General features: G+C 42.2%; 1 protein-coding gene across 1 annotated transcript; it reads right to left on the reverse strand.

Annotated features, from left to right (window-relative positions):
• Nucleotides 1-1,127: 1,127 nt before the first annotated feature.
• LOC310988697 (sodium/potassium-transporting ATPase subunit beta-1-interacting protein 3-like) lies at nt 1,128-7,706 on the reverse strand (the record flags this gene model as incomplete). The annotated part of the gene is made up of 6 exons (XM_083975384.1): nt 1,128-1,180; nt 1,423-1,483; nt 2,564-2,761; nt 4,232-4,312; nt 6,437-6,574; nt 7,653-7,706. 6 exons carry the CDS (start codon nt 7,704-7,706, stop codon nt 1,128-1,130), a joined length of 585 nt encoding a protein of 194 aa, XP_083831510.1.
• Between the last annotated feature and the right edge of the window lie 11,960 nt (nt 7,707-19,666).

Genomic DNA, 19,666 nt, shown 5'->3' on the forward strand with positions numbered 1-19,666 from the left:
TCAAATACACAGTTGTCAAATTTAGCCAACTGACACAAATCCCTAATGTAGCCTAATTGAACAACAACTTTGAACTTTTGGAAGCAAGACTCATAATCGTTAGCTGATCGCCAGAATCTACTTGGTTGATTTATCATTTGAGTCATTTTCAAAAGCCAAAACGTTATTGTATGAATATATAAACAGAAAATATTTAGTTCTGGATTGTAGATCTAATGAAATAAGGTATCTGATATGTTTGAAAACTATTTCCTGTTATCAACTTGTTGGTTGATTATCAAACAAAATGCTGCATATCACGCATTGTTTCTTCTCAATTATCATTATTAACTCATTAACTCATGCACATTTTTGATATGTAATATTAGCCTACTATTATTGGAATAAGCTAAGTTACATTTCCTGTAGCAAAAATATTTAGTTTTCCTTTCCTTGTAAACACACCTGTTGCATCCAGCAGTATAAAAGCTCCAGATTCATCCTGTAAAGACAAGAAACTGTGTGCAGCACTCCAAGCTGTACTGTAGATGTGGTTTATTTCACTGATTTATATCAAACACTCCAAAACTCAATGTCTCCAGTCTCTAACTGCAATGACACACATGAATAATTTACACATTTTACAAAACATCAGAGACAAACAGACACTTATTTACAGTTCAAATGACACTTTTCTATAGTGATAAGACAGTTGGAGTTGAGTGCTTAATATCCAGTGATTTCTCTCTCTCTTTCACACACACATGCACACAGAGGTAGACTTTCATTTAAGTTTAGACAACAGCACTTGAGGCCTGAGATAAAATACATTATACATCCATCAGTGTATTTTCTACAGTGATACAGTATACTGGTGATATATTCTCCTCTTGACACAGTGACGACGTTTGACATCTGGGACAGATGTTTGACAACCAAGACAACGTATTCCAGAGTTGTTGCTCCATCTTCTGCCCAGTTCCCTCTCAAGCTTTCTCTTTTGTGGTTATTTATAATCTGAAGAAGAAAAAAAATCAAAGAAACATACAAGATGTTGGATTAAAATAAAAATAGACAGTGACATAGGCCTAGTCATAATTAGATTGGGAGGGGGAGATAAGGGTTTGACAGTGACACCTACCATTAGACTAGAAGAGCAGAGAGGGTTTGGATGGATGATGAAACTCACCAATGAAATTAACTTTAATAAATAAATAAAGAAGAAAAGAAGAACATGAATGAGTCACAAGCATGAATCATCCCACAAAGAAAAAGAGAAAAAAATGGAAAAGGCAGCAAAATAATACATAGTGCATGTCCTACTTGTCATGGATTATATTATACTGTACACTATAAAAAACAAAACAAATAAAAGGATAATATTAAAGGATGATATTAAAGGTTTCATGTTGTGTGTGGGGGAAATCATCAGGAGTTACTTACAACTTTCCTCCTCGTCTGAAAAGGTGCTGACGACATAACAGCCGTAGACGAATCCCAGGAGCTGTGGACGTTAAAACAGCAATGTGTATGAATGAATTATGATCAATAAAAAAGTGTGAAAATGTTTACATTTTCTCAAAGTAGCACTGTGTTAAGATTCTCTCAACAGGCCTTAATAGGCTTCTTTTTTTTCTTTCTTTTTTTTTACATTTGGACTTGTCACACAGGGGGAAAAAACAGGCATCAATAATCAATAATTAAACAAGAAACAACACATAAATGAATGATAAGTGACCTGTCCTATATTTCCAATCCAGCTATTCATATGTATTATATATGTATAGGCCTATTTCAGTTTCTCATATCATGCATGTAAATGTATGCAAATGTATGTAATATGGTCAAGGACACACTCTATCTATCTATCTATCTATCTATCTATCTATCTATCTATCTATCTATCTATCTATCTATCTATCTATCTATCTATCTATCTATCTATCTATCAGACAATGGAGTAAGTTGCTGCTACTTTAATTATAATTCCTGATTTCATTCCTGTGGTGTCGTCAGAATCACCAAACAAAAAAAAATAAAACAAAAATAAAACACTGTAAAGTTGGCAACACTGCAGGCTGTGAACGCACCTCTGATTAAAACATGCCAAATGATTTAGGGTTAGGGTTCGCACATTCAGAACGTTATGCGACTGAGTTGTTTTAGAGGTAGATGCAGAGTCTGCTTGCTGAAAAACTGCCCCGGACGGGAACGTGCATCAGTGGTTTTGCATGAATTTACCTCTAAAACAACTCTGTCTGGTAACTTTCTGTTATCTCATAGCGTGGTGAATGTGCAGGTCACAACTTGTTTTGGAGTTGTTGGATTGTGTATTTGATGAGTTTGATGAGGGAAACCAATCCCATTAGCCTCCGTAGCGTAGCTCTGAGCAGCTCGCGGCTCTGCTCCGCCGTTCTAAAAATAGCTTGCACCGACAATTAAAGGTAACAAACCTACTGCTATGACTATAGGGATTATGGCAATGGGCCAATTTGCCCCAAAAAATGTTGAACTATCCCTTTAAGTTTTGAAAGCAACATAAACTCCATTGACATTTTGACCCGTTAAATGTCTCCAGACTCACCGACAGGAGCAGCTGCACGATGCAGTGCAGCACCTCGATGTACTGGTGCTGCAGCCAGCAGCTCAGCACCGTGCTCAGCTCAGGGTTCTGGTTCTGGGTCCAGGAGGAGGAGGGGAGGACCGGGGCCTCGCAGCCCGGACCGTGGTCCTGCCACCAGGAGCGATGGGACGACACGCCCAGGGAGAGGACGTCACTGTCCTGCAGGAGGAAGAGGAGGAGGAGAGGAGGAGGAGGAGGAGGAGGAGGAGGAGGAGGAGGAGGAGGAGGAAGAGGAAAAGGAAGAGGAAGAGGAGAGGAGGAGGAGGAGGAGGAGGAGGAGGAGGAGGAGGAGGAGGAGGAGGAGGAAGAGGAGGAGGAGGAGGAGGAGGAGGAGGAGGAGGAGGAGGAGAGGAGGAGGAGGAGGAAGAAGAAAAGGAAGAGGAAGAAGGAGCAGGATGAAGAGGAGAGGAGAGGAGAGGAGAGGAGAGGAGAGGAGAGGAGAGGAGAGGAGAGGAGAGGAGAGGAAGAGGAGGAGGGAGATGAGAATGAGTAGGAAGAGGAAGAGGAGGAGAAGAGGAGGAAGAGGAGGAGGAGGAGGAGGAGGAGGAGGAGGAGGAGGAGGAGGAGGAGGAGGAGGAGGAGGAGAAGGAGGAGGAAGAGGAAACAGAAGAGGAAGACGAGAAGGAGGAGGAGGAGGAGAAGGAGGAGGAAGAGAAAACGGAGGAGGAAGACGAGAAGGAGGAGGAGGAGGAGAAGGAGGAGGAAGAGGAAACGGAGGAGGAAGACGAGAAGGAGGAGGAGGAGGAGAGGAAAAGGAAGAGGAAGAGGAGAGGAGGAGGAGGAGGAAGAAGAAAAGGAGGAAGAGGAAAAGGAAAGCACACATATTGTCACTTTCTCCCCAACTAAAACATCATCAAACCTTAAAGGACAATTCTGTGCAAATTCAACTCTGGGCTGTATTTTTAGGTCTAAAAGAAGGAATCTGAAGATTTTCAGTGTAATTGCTCCTGTTTTGCGGTAGTTGTGTCTGTCCCTGCATCACCACGGCAGTGTCAGATGGCGACTCAAACATGCCCCGAGAATTTTATTTACTTCAAGCAAGTCAAGAGTTGATATTCCTGTGTTTATGACACAAACGGGAGCTTCCAACTCCACGTGAACACACCGAGCGTCAACTTGGGTGCCGTGCGCGACTCTGAATTAGATCTAGTTTTACAAACATGTCAGCTTGCTTGAAGTAGGCTAAATAAACATCTGGGTGCATGTTTGAGTCGCCATCTGACGCTGCTGTGGCTTTGAGGGATGTAAACAGCCTAAGCTGGGACAGACACAACTACCGCAAAACAGGAGCAATTAAGCTGAAAATCTTCAGATTCCTTCTTTTAGACCTAAAATGTTAGAAAATACAGCCCCACATTGAATTTGCCCAGAATTGTCCTTTAAATAAAGATAATTAAATGTCAGTCCAGCGTGTTTCAGTGTAAATACGAGACATTAACAGTCACTGCTTCTTCATTAAACTGGACATTTTGTTAAGTAACAACAGAAACGCGTTGTTTGGGCGTGTCGTTCATTGTTGTGTGTCTGTAATTGAAGGTGTGTGTCTCTCAGATAGATGAACACAGTGTTTACCTGCTGTGTAGCTGTGTAGCTGTGTGTGAGTCTCTAATTATGAGGCTGTGGACTCACCTTTGAAAGCCCCCCCAGGTCCAAGTAGAGACAGCTCACAAAGACATTCCAGCCGACCCACAGCAGCGTCCACACCAGGTACTGAGCAAACACAGGGACGACCACATCAAGCAGACTCAACACTGACCACGTTGTTTTGTTCTTTTCCTTAAAGAATAAATCTTCATCTAAATGATAATGTGTTTTTTTGTTTTTGTTGTTCTAAACTTTTTATTTGAAGAAAAAATAGGTCGTAGCCTACATGTTGCTCTTATATTTGTAGGTATACACTTATCATCCAAGCAGGTAATGAAAGAAAAATAGCTAAATAGATACACTGCAAAAACTCAAAATCTTACCAAGAATATTTGTCTCATTATACTTAAAATAAGACTCATAACATTAAAAAGTAGCTTGTTTTTAGACACTTTTTACTTCTTTCAAGCATATTTTCACTTAAAATAATCTGATAGTGGGGCAAGTTTTTCTTTCTTGTTACAAGCACAAAAAACTTGCTTTCATTGGCAGATTATTCTACTTATTTCAAGTGAAAATTTGTTTGAAACAAGTGAAAATTATCTTAAAACAAGTACATTTTTAGGCGGTGAGTCGTATGTGAGTGGAAAGAGATTAGTTTTGACTAGAAATGAGACATTTTGACAAGAAATAAGACAAATATTCTTGGAAAGATTTTGAGTTTTTGCAGTGTAAGAAAGAAAGAAAGAAAGAAAGAAAGAAAGAAAGAAAGAAAGAAAGAAAGAAAGAAAGAAAGAAAGAAAGAAAGAAAAGGAGAGAACATTTCACATCATTACAAAAGACACAGATACACACACACACATCTGAAATACTCAGATAATTCACTCTGTTTTCTTGAGTTTGATCCACTCTCATGTTTGTACTTTAGTTATAATATATGTCACATATCAGCTGTTTGAGTTGTTAGTGTGTGATTTCACATCTAAACTTTTAATAAACTTACAAGTAAAGCAAAGACGACATGTAAAAAAGAAAAACAGCACAATTTTCGGTAACAAGACTTTTTTTTCTTTCTTTTGCTGCATTAAACTATCAAACTATATATAAACGACTTAAAACTGATGAGTTAGAGAAGTAAAGGTATAAACACTGATATAGGCTATATAATAATTTAAGTGATTTTACTTCAGAACAAGTGATTTTAAAGGTCAAGGACTTACTGTAGCCTACTTTTATTTTATATTTTCCAGAACTTTTTACTTTTTACTCTCTGATTTATTGCTTTATTGGTACTTTTTTTTTTTTTTTTTTTTTTTTTTTTTACTGTTTCCACACTTTTTATCCTATGATAAACAAATCAACTGCTGCTCTCACAACAAATTCACTTTACAGACTTTACACTTATAAAACAAATCTAATTTTTTCTGAAAAATAATGAACCGTTTCTCTCTGAAGTAATAATCCAACACGGAAACATTGTGTGAACCTGGTGCACTGCAAAAACTCAAAATCTTTCCAACAATATTTGTCTATTATTTCTTGTCAAAATGTCTCATTTCTAGTCAAAACTAATCTCTCCACTTAAAATAAGACTCATCACCTAAAAATCTACTTGTTTTTAGATCATTTTCACTTGTTTCAAACACATTTTCTCTTGAAATAAGTAGAAAAATCTGCCAGTGAAGGCAAATTTTTTGTGCTTGTAATAAGAAAGAAAAACTTGATTATTTTAAGGGAAAATATGCTTGAAAGACGTAAAAAGTGTCTAAAAACAAGCTACTTTTTAATGTGATGAGTCTTATTTTAAAGCAGAAGTAAGCGATCCGGTCGTTTTGGCTAACTTCTTGTCAGCCGATGGAGTTAGCAGTCCCTGCCCTCGTCCCTACGTCACCACATTCACGCGCATCCCTTGGCTGCACACACAGAGAGGACCGCCCCTTTATGCCGTTCTCTCTCCTCATTGGATAAAAGTTGTAGGATACAAGGAAAGTTTTCTCCTCGGCTCACAGCAGAGCAGAGTGACTGACAGACCCGTGTTTCAGACCAAACTCTCTATATAAGTGATTGCTGTCGGAAGATATAACTATTTAAGACTTATATTAACACAAATATTCTGCTTACTTCTGCTTTAAGTAGAATGAGATTGTTTTTGACTAGAAATAAGACAAATATTCTTGGTAAGACTTTGAGATTTTGCAGTGTGTAAAGTAAAGCGACATCCATGTACTCAGTGAGTGTTTGTTTCCTCACCATGACGACGTAGCGTGACCTGTACTGGACGACCCCGAACAGGCCCAGTATGACGGCGATGACGTGGAGGAAGTTGACCGCGATGGGCGCCCACTGGTAGCCCAGGAAGTCGAACACCTGCCGCTCCAGAGCCGCGATCTGGAGACAGGACCAACGACGGGTTATAAAAAACACAAAAAACACACACTCTCTGTTTTTGTTGTTTTTGTTGTCAAGACTCTGATCTTTTACTTGTGCGTTACCAATAAGTTGTCAAGGCAACTGAGCCCTTTGGGGGGAACAAAGCTGCAGCAGCTCTGGGTTTTAGTGGTGTGTCCTCTGAGGTCAGTGATGGAGGGGGGCAGGGTGGGAAACACAGAGCGGCTGCAGCCTTTCATTGTAGTCGCTGAGATTCAGAGGCTCCTCCAACTATATAACAAGATTACCTTTAACACATTATTACACTTTAATACTACAAAAAGCTTCTTTTGAGCATGTTTCACCCAAAAAACATTACTTTAGTTCAACTGTGATCAACAATTTGTTTCATTTTTGTTTCATTTTCTAATTATTTGGTCAATAGATTGTCATAAAAATGTGAAAAATGCTCATAATTTTGTATATTTGTTGTTTGTTTTACCTAACCAACAGTCCAAAACAGAAAAATATTCAGTTTAATTTAACAAACATCAAAGAAAACCTGCATTAGAGAGGCTTTAACCAGTGGGTTTCTACCCTTTGTTTTAAACAATAAGAATTAAACAATAAAACAACACAATCTAAGTTGTGGCTGAGCTTTTATTTCTCTTATTGAGCATTATCAATTAACTATCGGTTTGATTTTTAACTTTAATTAGGCTAGTAGATAATTCAGATGAGACCTGAATTAACAATGACAATGTAAGTGAAAGGTTATTAGATAACATAATAGAATAAGTTGCAATTGCTGTTAAAAGTTTCAAGTATTGCCTACAATCTGTGTCTAATTTATTTAAGTTTTTACAGGTTTGTAAAATATAAAATGTGCAGATTTCAAAGCAGCAACAAAAGAACTTTCTCATTTTGATGAACAACAGGTCATCGATACAAAATAAAATAAAATAAAATAAAATGTGGCTTTAAAATGAGGCTCAGTTATTTTCAGTGGTAAAAGTTTGTGTGGATGTGTGAGCAGCAGCGACAGGCCTGATGTGCGAGCAGATGTGTTTGTGTCTGTCGAGAGAGGAAAACATCTCACCAACTGCAGACAACACAGCAGGATGAGCGTGCACCGAGCCGAGCAGCAGCCCATCTTCTTCTCCTCAGGCTGCACGCGCTGGATCTGAAGATGATGGTGAAGGTGATGAAGATGAAGGTGAGGATGATGAGGCCAAAAACTGTAAAGTGACTTAAAAAAAAAATCTCCTCAAGGTCCGAACCTGCGGAGCTTCACGTCCATGTCCAGCCGAGTGAGGAGAGAGACGCACGGAGCGTTTCCACTTCGTGAGGTAAACACGTCGCTGAGTGGGAACTAAACACGGAGAAGGAGAAGGAGAAGGGGGAGGGTCGCTGTATGAGGAGTGGTCAGTGCCCAGAGGAGGAGGAGGAGGAGGAGGAGGAGGAGGAGGAGGAGGAGGAGGAGGAGGAGGAGGGGCCCTGAAGGACACAGTCAGCAGCCTCAGGAGGAGGATGTGAGGTGGAAACATCAGAGGAACTTCAGTCAGACCCAATGGGAATGTATCAATCATCCATCCAGTTGTGTGATTGATTATTATGATGAGCTGATGGTGACTAACAGGTGGTGGCACTAATAGGTTTTATGCACAGCTCCACTACTTCCTGAACTTAAAGCAGAAGTAAGCGATCCGGTCGTTTTGGCTAATGCTGCATTACAGGCAGGCTTTTGAAACCGTAAATTACAGCTTCAAGTCACTTTGTAGCGTTCCAGGCAACCCACTCGTGTTTTTCCGACCTGTTTTACCAGTGAAAGTCACTATAACGGCCACTCGTAACTTCCGATCTGTGAACTCGTACCAGATCGAACTGGACTTCACAGGTCGGAAAAACATGAGTTACGGGTTGCCTTGAACGCACCATAACTTCTTGTCAGCCGATGGAGTTAGCAGCCCCCGCCCTCGTCATGGATCTATTGGTCCTCGTCCCTACGTCACCACATTCAGGCGCATCCCTTGGCTGCACACACAGAGAGGACCGCCCCTTTATGCCGTTCTCTCTCCTCATTGGATAAAACTTGTAGGATACGATAAATGTTTTCTCCTCGGCTCAGAGCAGAGCAGAGTGACTGACAGACCCGTGTGTCCGTCCAAACACTCTATGTAAGTGATTGCTGTCGGAAGATATAACTATTTAAGACTTATATTAACACAAAAATATCGCTTACTTCTGCTTTAAACAAGCTCCTTTATTTCCTGTCTTACATTATTGGACAAACTGATTAATCCAGGTGTGTAGTGACAATGGTCAGACACACCTGGATTAATCAGTTTGTCCAATAATGTAAGACAGGAAATAAAGGAGCTTGTTTAAGTTCAGGAAGTAGTGGAGCTGTGCATAAAGCCCATTCTCCACTCAGCAGTGAAGTGATGGATCAGGCTGATTATAGCTGTGTCACAGTTCAGGGGCTGCATCCTTCGTTGGACGCACGCAGCCTACTACTACACCACCGACGGCCGCATCAACCGTTGGTAAATAGGACGGTCCAGCGCTCAGACCATTTCCTCATTCACATCCAAACATAATCGCCGTCCTAACTTTAAAGGTAGCTATAATGTGTAGGAATTCCCCCCCATCTAGCGGTGCGGTTGCATATCTGAACGTATTCTTGATGCTGCATTCACGTGAAATCGGGCAGACGTCAGACAGACAACAGACGCTGCATGTAACAGGATAAACAAGCGTCTATGTAAACAAGTGGTCCGCCAGCACGAGGCAAAACAATACAGGCGTGACAATATGTTGTCATGGTGATGTCGTATTGTTTACCTGACCCACGTTTTACCGTCTTTCTCTCGTGGAGTAAAATTACATCCGGTTGGTTTGCCGACGGCCGTCTGCCTGACTGCACCTGAATGCAACACCAGTGCCTCCGTCCTTCCTCACACTACACAGTGGTGACAGTTTTAACAGGCGCTACCTGGAAAACTTTCTCTGCTGAGTTTCCGTGGTTACCTACGGTCACGCTGCCACTCAACGTAAAAAATGGCGATGCAACATGGCCGCCTCGGTTCGGTGCGTCGCCCACTTATGTATTTGTAACGACTTGTAACAACTCATTCTAAGGTACGAGAAAGCTTTCATTTGTATGCGGCTGTGATTCGACTTCAGTGAAATACGTATTTATGAAAGCAATATTTGATTTTTGCTAATAAAAAGCTAATAAGTTACATACTGCTGCTTTAAGGTAAAAAAAAAATCATAGTTAAGCTAAAAGTCTTTAACATTTGATCAATCAATCATGTGCTTTTGTTTGATTTTTTTTAAATAATCAATCAATACAATCACATACGTCAATGTTTCTGTGGAGCACTGTTGTTTTTAAATGTGCATGAAAATGAATTGAGTTGATTAGAGATGGACTTTTGACCTTTGACCTCCTCAACACCTTACTAGCCTATACTTCTTCTTCATCTTCTGATGTCATTCTGTGTTTATATGACATTTAACTTAATCTGCTTGCTGAAACGCTGCTGTCAATCAATCAATCAATCAATCAATCAATCAATCAACCAATCAATCAATCAATCAATCAATCAATCAACCAATCAATCAATCAATCAATCAATCAATCAATCAATCAATCAATCAATCAATCAATCAATCAATCAATCAATGAGTCACTACACCACCAGGATGTGGTCTGATCGCTGTTTCTCCCTCTCGGTGGCACTGATTGACCCTCATACAGCAACACCGTCGCCTGCGCCCTGATAGGCGGTTGGAGCTGCTGCAGTTCCGCTCAGCCTCCAGCAGGCGGCGCTGGCGGTGGAGGTGCAGCAGGCTTAATAAAGGTGTGTGAGAGGGGCAAGGTTAAAACAACAAAAAACACATTACATTAGCTATATATAGATTATTGATCACAAATGCTTTTATATTGATGTTAATGTGGAGCCTGCGGTTATAATAATCATGTAATTTTGACTCTGAGGTCAACAGCTTTGACCTGGTGTTGAGTTGTTATGTTCAGGTTTAATGTGTCTCTGTGTGTGTCAGTGTCATCTAAAATCTATTTATTTAAAATAAGTGAACAACAGACCCTCTCTGACATGAACCACAGAGCAGCTTGGTATTATTATATACTGTACAGTGGGGAAAATAAGTATTTGATCCCCTGCTGATTTTGTAAGTTTGCTCCCCCACAATGAATGAAATGGGCGGTCTATAGTTTCTATATGGTTGGTTTATTCTAACAGAGAGACAAAAACATCCAGAAATAATATAATCATATTAAGGTTCTAAATTAATTTACATTTGATCAAGTGAAATAAGAGTAAAAATCAGCAGGCGATCAAATATTTATTTCCCCCACTGTAGGCTATATATATAGGATACTACTACTGCTGTCCATTCATTAGTCGGTGGTGGAGTGAGTCGCACTACCTCGTCCTTCCGAGGGATGGTGCTAGACTCAAAAGACAAAAAAAAAAAAATCATAATTGGGGGGTCTCTCTCTCTCTCTCTCCAGCTTTTCTCTCTCTCTCTCTCTCTCCAGCTCTGCTGCTCTGCTGCCTGGCTGTGTCACATGGAAGCACAGTAGCCGAGCCGAGGGGATGCGAGAAGAGATGGAGGGGGCTTGAAGGAGGAGAAAACCCGGGAGCTTGGAGATTATAGTGGAAATACAAGAAAGGAAGGAAGAAAGGAAAGGAAAGAAAGGAAGGAAAGGAAAGGAAGAGAAGCGACAGCCAGGACAGGTTCGTCTCTTCCCCCGGCATTCCCCTTTTCCTTTCCCTTCCCTGCCCTTCCTCCTCCTCCTCCTCCTCTGGCCCGGCGCTGACTGAGGGAGTGAGGGGGTCAGCAGCTCCGGAGAGAGAGAGAGAAAGAGGGAGAGAGAAGGAGAGAGAAAGAGGGAGAGAGGGATGCTGCTGCCGCCACATGCCACAATATGCTGCATCCCTGCGCGGTGGTGAATAAGCCCCAGAAAAAGAAGAAAAAGGAGGAGAAGGAGAGGATAGCAACGACAGAAGACGAGTTATCATCATTATTATTATTATTATTATTATTATTATTATCATCGCTAATATCGCAGCCGTTGATTGATTATGCTCGCGGGGAGCGGCTGCTGGACCGACGAGGGGAAGCAGAAGAAAAAGAAACAGAAGCAGAAACAACAGACACTGAAGAAGGAAAAGAAGGAAAAGAAGGAGGAGAAGAAGGAAGAAGCGACCGGGGCTGACGCTGCCCGCTGCGCCTCCCCGAAAAAAACCTCCGAGCTGAGTTGAGTGAGTAACTGGGGAGGAGGGAGAGGGGGGGGGGGGGGGGGGGGGGGGCTGCTATAGCGCAAAGCTGCTGTGCCCGTGGCGATGTGACAGGCTGGAGGGGGGAGAAAAGGGGGGAGGTGGAGGTGGGGAGGGAGGGAAGGAGGGATGGGGGGTCATCATGCATATGTGGCTATAGATCGAGCTCGATAAGCCGCTCACGCACTCACTCACTCACTCACTCACTCACACTGTCCTTTTATTATTGATTAACGTGAACGTGAACCCCTGCGCCCTGGTTTCCTTTGTGCTCGCGCATACATTTAACACACAGAGACAGACACGTGCGCACACACACGCACACACACACACACACCTCAGCACCGCATCCATCCGTGCCTTTCTTTTTTTTTTTTAAACCCTAACCCAAACCAAAATGAACGGATTATCATTATTTTTATTTTATTGTCTATTCTCTCTCTCTCTCTCTTTTTTTTTTATCATCAGGGAACTTCATTGTGATTTGATGAGGGAGAAGGCGCGTGCAACCCTCCGGTCACGCGTTTTTTTTTCTCTCCCCCCCTCCTGCATGTGCAACATCCACCACCGACTGCGAAGCATAAAGATAATTAACGTCAGACCTTCCGTTAACATTTTAACCCCTCCACTTCCCTTCACCTTACACTCATCAATAGGAGGTGTGTGCAGTGTGTGTGTGTGTGTGCAGCCTATATAGCTATGTGTGTGCGTGTGTGTGTTAGAGTTGGGGGAGAGGGGGAGAGGGGGGTGGGTTTGGGTTGGTGAGGGGGGGTTGAACTGGCTTTGTCGTGTAAGTTGCCAGCTGACCTCAGGGACACAACATCCTTCACCATCATCACTTTGATCTGAGGATGAATCGGAAGCTGCTTTGATGATTTTTAGAGGAGAAGCAGCTACAGGCTTTAATGAACCAGAGATAACCATTATAGAGGAAGAAAAGAGAGGGAGAGAAGGGGAGAGAGAGGGAGCACACACTGCATCAGGATGAACATTTTTCATTTTCGGTGGCCACCTATATAGTCTCTACCTGCACGCGCAGATTTAACCCCTCTCCCTCCCTCTCCAAAAAAAAAAAAAAGAGAGAGAAGCTGGTTCACACCCAGCCTGTTCCCTCTGTGGCATCATGTGAGTCGTGTGTTTGGTTTGTAACCTGTTGTCACCAGCAGCAGCAGCAGCAGCAGCATCACTGCAGTTTGAGGTGTCACAGGGGCCCAGAGGCGCGGCGAACCGAGCCGAGCCGAACCGAGCCGAACCGAGCCGAGTTTAGCCGAGTCGATTAGATCCGATCCGAACCGATGCGAGCTGCACGAACTGAGCCGAGCTGAGCTGAGCTGGACACACATGCAAAAACCTTTATAGCCCCGTCACCCACCATGTGTAGGCTATAGGCTATATGTGTGTGCATGGGTGCAGATCTAGGGGGGGACGGGGGGGACGGGGGGGCCATGTCCCCCCTAATAAAAAAGACCCCAAATTATTAAAAAATTAACAAAGGTATTTTCAGATTTCCCATTTTTCCCATTTTAGACTCACATCCAAATAGAAATGATTGAAATGGTGGAACAAATAATGTTTGACAAATATATTTCTGACTCCATCTTCCATCTCTGGTCTCCTCCTCCACTACGATGCAAATGAACGGGTAAACCTGTGAATATTCTCATTTGTCCAGGTCATCGTTATCGCAAAGAAATTTAAATAAAACACAACTGGACTTGGTTATTTGTCTAGGAAGACGTTTCACCTCTCATCCAAGAGGCTTCATGTACGCATCTGACCAGGCTGGGACTGGGAAAATGAACGGGTAGCTTCTTACAAAGAAATGACCCCCTCAATCTTCAGGCTTCATTTATTGATATTCATCCATATCAATTAATCATGCATAAAGTAGTCCCATATACACTGGGAGAAAAAGGATGATAGGGAGAAGAACTGGGGCTCTGGGAAGGTCGGAGGAGGCTAAAGATAAGAACATGAGTAGACATTACATACCCGAAACCCTTAATATTATAATTTACTAATATAACAGCAGTGATACACGCTGTTGGCTGTTTAGGACAAATCAACAAGAAAGGTATAAGCACAATAAATGATTCCCTGTGCAGTACTTTTTGAATGATATGGCGAGCCTCTACCAAGTTGTGATATATGGTGGCATGTTATGAGCTGCATACGGCCCCAATCCGGACATCAGATCTGCACTCCTGTGTGTGTGTGTGACAGAGTGTGTGGCTGCCGTCATGAGCTCCTCGTGCATATAAAGGCTGATTTCTGTGTTTTATCTCCATCACCTCCACCTCTCTCTCTCTCTCTCTAAGCTCCCCTCACTTTGTCACAGCTGCTGGAGGGAGGAGGGAGAGGAGGAGGAGAGGGAGAGAGGGTGGTGGTGGAGGGGAATAAAAGGGACGTGCATCATGTGATCACACACTGAAATTGTAATTATTATTTCATTTGCTGTGGATGAATCGTGTCAGCCTGTTGTTGTGAGTGTGTGTCTGTTTGTGTGTGTGTGTGTTTGTGTGTGGCAGCGGCGTCGCACAGATAAAGACCGAGTCTCCTCTTCCACTCCGGCTCCAGCTTTCTTCCTCACAGGGCCATGGTTAATCGTTGTTGCAAGCAAACATTTGACCTAATTCACATTCTCACACAATAGCAGCCCCCCCTCCTCTCTCTCCCTCACTCTCTCTCTCCCTCGCTCTCTCCAACACACACACACACACACACACACACACACACATAGCTGTTATTTGTGTCACACAGAGGGTGAGTTTTTTTTTTTTTTTTTTGCTCCACATGAACTCCCAGGTGGTTTTATCAAAAAACCTGAGCAGATTGGCAGAGAGGAGAGGCCACTGCTGCTGCTGCTGGCTGGGCCTGTGTGTGTGTGTGTGTGTGTGTGTGTGTGTGTGTGTGTGTGTGTGTGTGTGTGTGTGTGTGTGTGTGTGTGTGTGTGTGTGTGTGTGTGTGACTCAGAGCTCCACTGTTATTAATAATGAACACACATGTAAATGGAGGACGCGTTCCTAGAAAATAAATAGTCTAAAGCCGTCGACCACTGGTGTCGATTCATGAGGATCAATGTGCTGCATCGTGTGTCACCAGCAGAACATTTTATATTTATTATATATTTTATAATTATGATGGTTTTTGTACTTATATATAATCATATAAATGTATATTTTGGCCACATGTTGGTTATAAGATCGGATTTATGAGGATCTTATTGTGATCGGCTGCATGTCTGAAGATGAAAGTCAACAGGTGATCAGCTGTCGCTCCTCTGACGCTGCAGATCAATATCGTCAATAAAACCGAAGAGAAAAGTTAAAGTTAAAGTTAAAACTGTCTCCATCACAGATTCACAGAGAAACACATCACAGTTTGATAGATCGATTGACCGGTTCATTGGCTCGCTGCAGCTCCACAACCGATCTGAACTCCCATCGTTCACCTGCGTCCAACGTTTCTGCAGGAACTCTCGTCAATTAATCGATCAATAGACAAAAAGGGAAGCAATCACCAGCTGTTTGATTATTAATTTGTTACATCGTCAGTAAATTCAGTGTTTTCTCTGTTTCTATCATGATGATTTTGTGTGGTGCTTTAGGAAACGATATGATTTTGAACTTGGTCTCTGGTGCTTAATTGACCAAACAGCTGATTGATTGATCAAGATCAATTGATTGATAGGAATAGACTCATTGACTGCAGCTCTATCCACTGACACAGGAAAAGAAACGATAATAATAATTTACAAAAAGGACAAAAGAACTCAATGGTCCACTTACTGTACTATACTCTGGAGCTTTCTCCAGTCACGTCACATCTTCTCGGCTTCATTCAGTGGATGATTTGTTACATATTGATCCCCAAAGTGCAAAAACTCAGTATCTTACCAAGAATATTTGTCTAATTTCTAGTCAAAATATATTTTTTTGTCAAAACAAATCTCATTATACCTAAAATAAGACTCATCACACAAAAAAGTAGCTTGTTTCTAGACAGTTTTTACTTCTTTCAAGCATATTTTCACTTGAAATAAGTAGAAAAATCTGATAGTGGAGCAAGTTTTTCTTTCTTATTACAAGGACAAAACATTTCCTTTCACTGGCAGATTTTTCTACTTATTTCAAGTGGAAATTTGGTTGAAACAAGTGAAAATGGCCTAAAAACAAGTACATTTTTAGGTGACGAGTCTTGTTTTAAGTGGAAAGAGATTAGTTTTGACTAGAAATGAGACATTTTGACAAGAAATAAGACAAATATTCTTGGAAAGATTTTGAGTTTTCGCAGTGTGATTGATTGAGTTTCTTCACCACCTCCTCCTCCTCCTCCTCCGTCCTGATTGGTGTGAGTTTCCTGCTGCAACACCTGGCACATCTGCACCTGCAGGTATTCGAGTGGTTAGTTTGTGACGAGCCACAGGCAGAAGGAGGGAGGGAGGGAGGAGGAGAGGGAGTAGCAGTAGCTACAGCAGCTGGTGTGGAGGGGCCGTTTCTTTCTTTCTTTCTTTCTTTCTGTTGCTCTGAGCTCTACGTACGTCCAATCGTTTGGCTCAGACGAAGCAGCTCCGGGGCCAGAGATTACACTGCAGTGCTGCTGAGGCGTCATGAGGCTGAGCACCGCGGGCGGAGGCAGTGGGATGGAGGGATGAAGAGAGAGAGAGAGAGAGGGAGAGAGGGATGGGTGGGGAGGTATGGACACACTCTGTGACACAGGGAAGAAAGAGAGAAAGAAAGAGGAAAGAGAAAGGCCTGCATGCATGGGAAACCTTGCAGGGGAATGTGACAGCCTCTTCTCATCATCATCTGCTTTCTGCGTCTTCAAACACCTGCCACGAGACTCCTACGCACGTCTTCCTCCCCTCCTCTCTCTCTTCTCTCTTCTCTCTCTCTCCCTTTATTTCCTCCACACCTACACCTTTCCCCTTTCTTCTCGCTCATTACTCTCTCTCCCATCTCCACTCCTCTGCTCTGTTGTCAAATCAGCACAGATATAATTACACACTGACACTGTTGCAACTGCGAATTAAATTATCTTTGCTTCATAGGTGCATATGGTTCTTTAAATCCCATACAATACATCCCATAATGCTGCTCCAGATTGATCAGTATAGTAGAAAAGCATGCATGTGATGTGGAGGAATTAGTGGCATTAAAACCGCGTCACTAGTGTGAATCATGTTTCTCATGTTTGCTCTTCAAACGAGTCGAGTGAACACGTCAGAGCCGATATCGGAAGTTAGGATTTATTGATAGATTATTGTGTTGTAATCAGGATGGATCTACTGGAAGTTTGTAAAACTCCTTGATCAGCTTCCATCCTTTATAGGATTTAGTGTCCGGTTTGATAGAAAATCAGATAAATACTGTGGCTAAGAAATAAAATTTCTGTGTATAATATTATGGGCTGTGAGTTGTTTTACAGAGAGGAGGGAGCACTGAGATGCTGAGATGAGAAGGAGAGAGCAGGAAACATATTGATAAAGCATCAATAATTGCATCATATTAATGATAATCCAGCTGTTTTACAGTTATAACAGAGCTGTGGTAATGTCGCTGATGCATGTTCATCTTAGTGTGTTCATGTTTTTTTTTTTTATCCTTCTACCTGGATTTTGTTCTTCAGCTGCTTTTAAAGATTTCAGCAGAGTGAAGACTTTTATTGTGAAGCAGACTGTAGGATGGCACTGACCGCTACTGATGACGTTTGTTGTGCATTCATGGTCGTCAGAGGTCGATCCCAGCAGCGGGTCAGAGTTTTACATCTGAACCTTATTCTGAAAAAGAAAAGAAAACACAAAAATCCCAGTTTTAATCACAGAAATAATTAACTCGTTCATGATGTGACATTTGTTCCTCTCGGGGACCGGATACGAAGGCCCACACACTTCTTGTTTTGATGCCCACACTAGGATTCAGTCCCACACCTCTCAAACCAAAGTCTGCACCACTACCCCTCAGGTCCACCGGACTTTTATCTGACATGACACTTCCAGTCCTGATAATATTTAGGCTACTAATAATGGCACAAAGCTCAATTCAATCGATGCATTGATCAGCGACTCCTCTGACAGACGGGCTGACAGCTCCTACATGTCAGTGTTCAGAGAGAGAGAGAGAGAGAGAGAGACGGTCACATCGTGTTTCTGTCAGATTAGCTCTGTCTGTACAAAGTGTGGCTCCTGATGTTAAAGGGATAGTTCAACAGTTTGGTAAATTGGCCCATTGCCATAATCTCTATAGCCATAGCAGTAGGTTTGTTACCTTTAATTGTCGGTGCAAGCTATTTTTAGAACGGTGGAGCAGAGCCGTGAGCTGCTCAGAGCTACGCTACGGAGGCTCATGGGATTTCTTGGTTTCTCTCATCAAACTCATCAAATACACAATCCAACAACTCCAAAACGCTCTGGTGGACAAGTTGTGACCTGCACATTCACCACGCTATGAGATAATAACAGAACGTTACGAGACAGAGTTGTTTTAGAGGTAAATGCAGCCAGAACTACTTTTCAGACACTGACACTGCTGGGCGGAGTGATTTCAAAAGCGCAAGTAGTTCCAAGTATTTGCTTTTTGTGTCATAATATTACATAATCATACATGATTATTTCATAGTGTGGTGAATGTACAGGTCACAACTTGTCCACCAGAGCGTTTTGGAGTTGTTGGATTGTGTATTTGATGAGTTTGATGAGGGAAAGGCAAAACCATACCGTGTAGAGTTTACTTTCACTTTCATCAATTTACCAACTGGAGCTTTAAGGTTGTGGGTTTGATTCCCACGTTGACAGAGTTCACATCCCATCATCAGTGGCTTCTATGGCACGCTCAAAAGTTCTGCAAAGAAGTTTTCTACTTTGTCGTGCAGTCCTGCATTTGGAGGATGAAAGCCCCGTTAGTTTACTAGACTAGAGGTGTGACTCACTATCAAAATGAAATGAAACTAATTATAGTGAAAACAGATAGAAACCTACATGAGCGCTTTAATATCATTATCAATATTCAAATTGAAATCATCCGGATCACTTCAATTATGAATCTTGGTGAGTCTATTTTTTATTAAAGCGTCATCATCAGGACAAAACTCCAGGTCCTGGACAGATGGTTTTTAGTGAGGAGGATGAAGAGGGATGAGTGAAGAAGAGCGTACCGGCCGTTCATGCTTGGTTTGCTTGAGCCCTTATTAAGCCTCGCTAACATCACAGAGCTAAATGGTTTCAGCTGCCTCAGACTCACATGTTGGCTCCAGACAGGTTGTTCACCAGACTACAGACAAACTGTGGAAGCAATGTGAAGATTAACTCCAGTCTGGATGGAAAAAAAAGAAAAAGGTTATAGAGGTTATAACCAGACAGACAGACATCTGGACAGATGTTGTGAGGTTATAGACAGATCCTCAAACCTGTCAGATGTTGTGTCTTGTGTTGTTGAGGAGGTCGAGCGACAAACAAACACATGAACACGCGCTGTCACAGTGGGACAGATGGTGATGATGATGATGATGATGAGAACAGGCTCGTTTGTTTGTTTGCTCTCCTTCTTACATCTCTGTGTTTTTATTGCTCATTTTGAAACATATTACACTGGCACATCATGTGAAACGCGTCTGCCAAGTAGCAGAGAAGATGTTTGTGTCTGATCGTTCACACTTGGTCTCCGTCACAGTTTCAGGTCGCTCTGCCTGCTGGCGTGTTCAGCTCCGCTCTGACTCACTGAGCCTCCTCAATATGTGCGTGTGCTCCTGTTGGAACTGTTTTTTGTTTTCGGTCCATATGCACAGAGGCAGATTCTCCGTTCAT

This window comes from Trachurus trachurus (genome assembly GCF_905171665.1).
Source record: "Trachurus trachurus genome assembly, chromosome: 7".
Classification (NCBI taxonomy): Eukaryota; Metazoa; Chordata; class Actinopteri; order Carangiformes; family Carangidae; genus Trachurus; species Trachurus trachurus.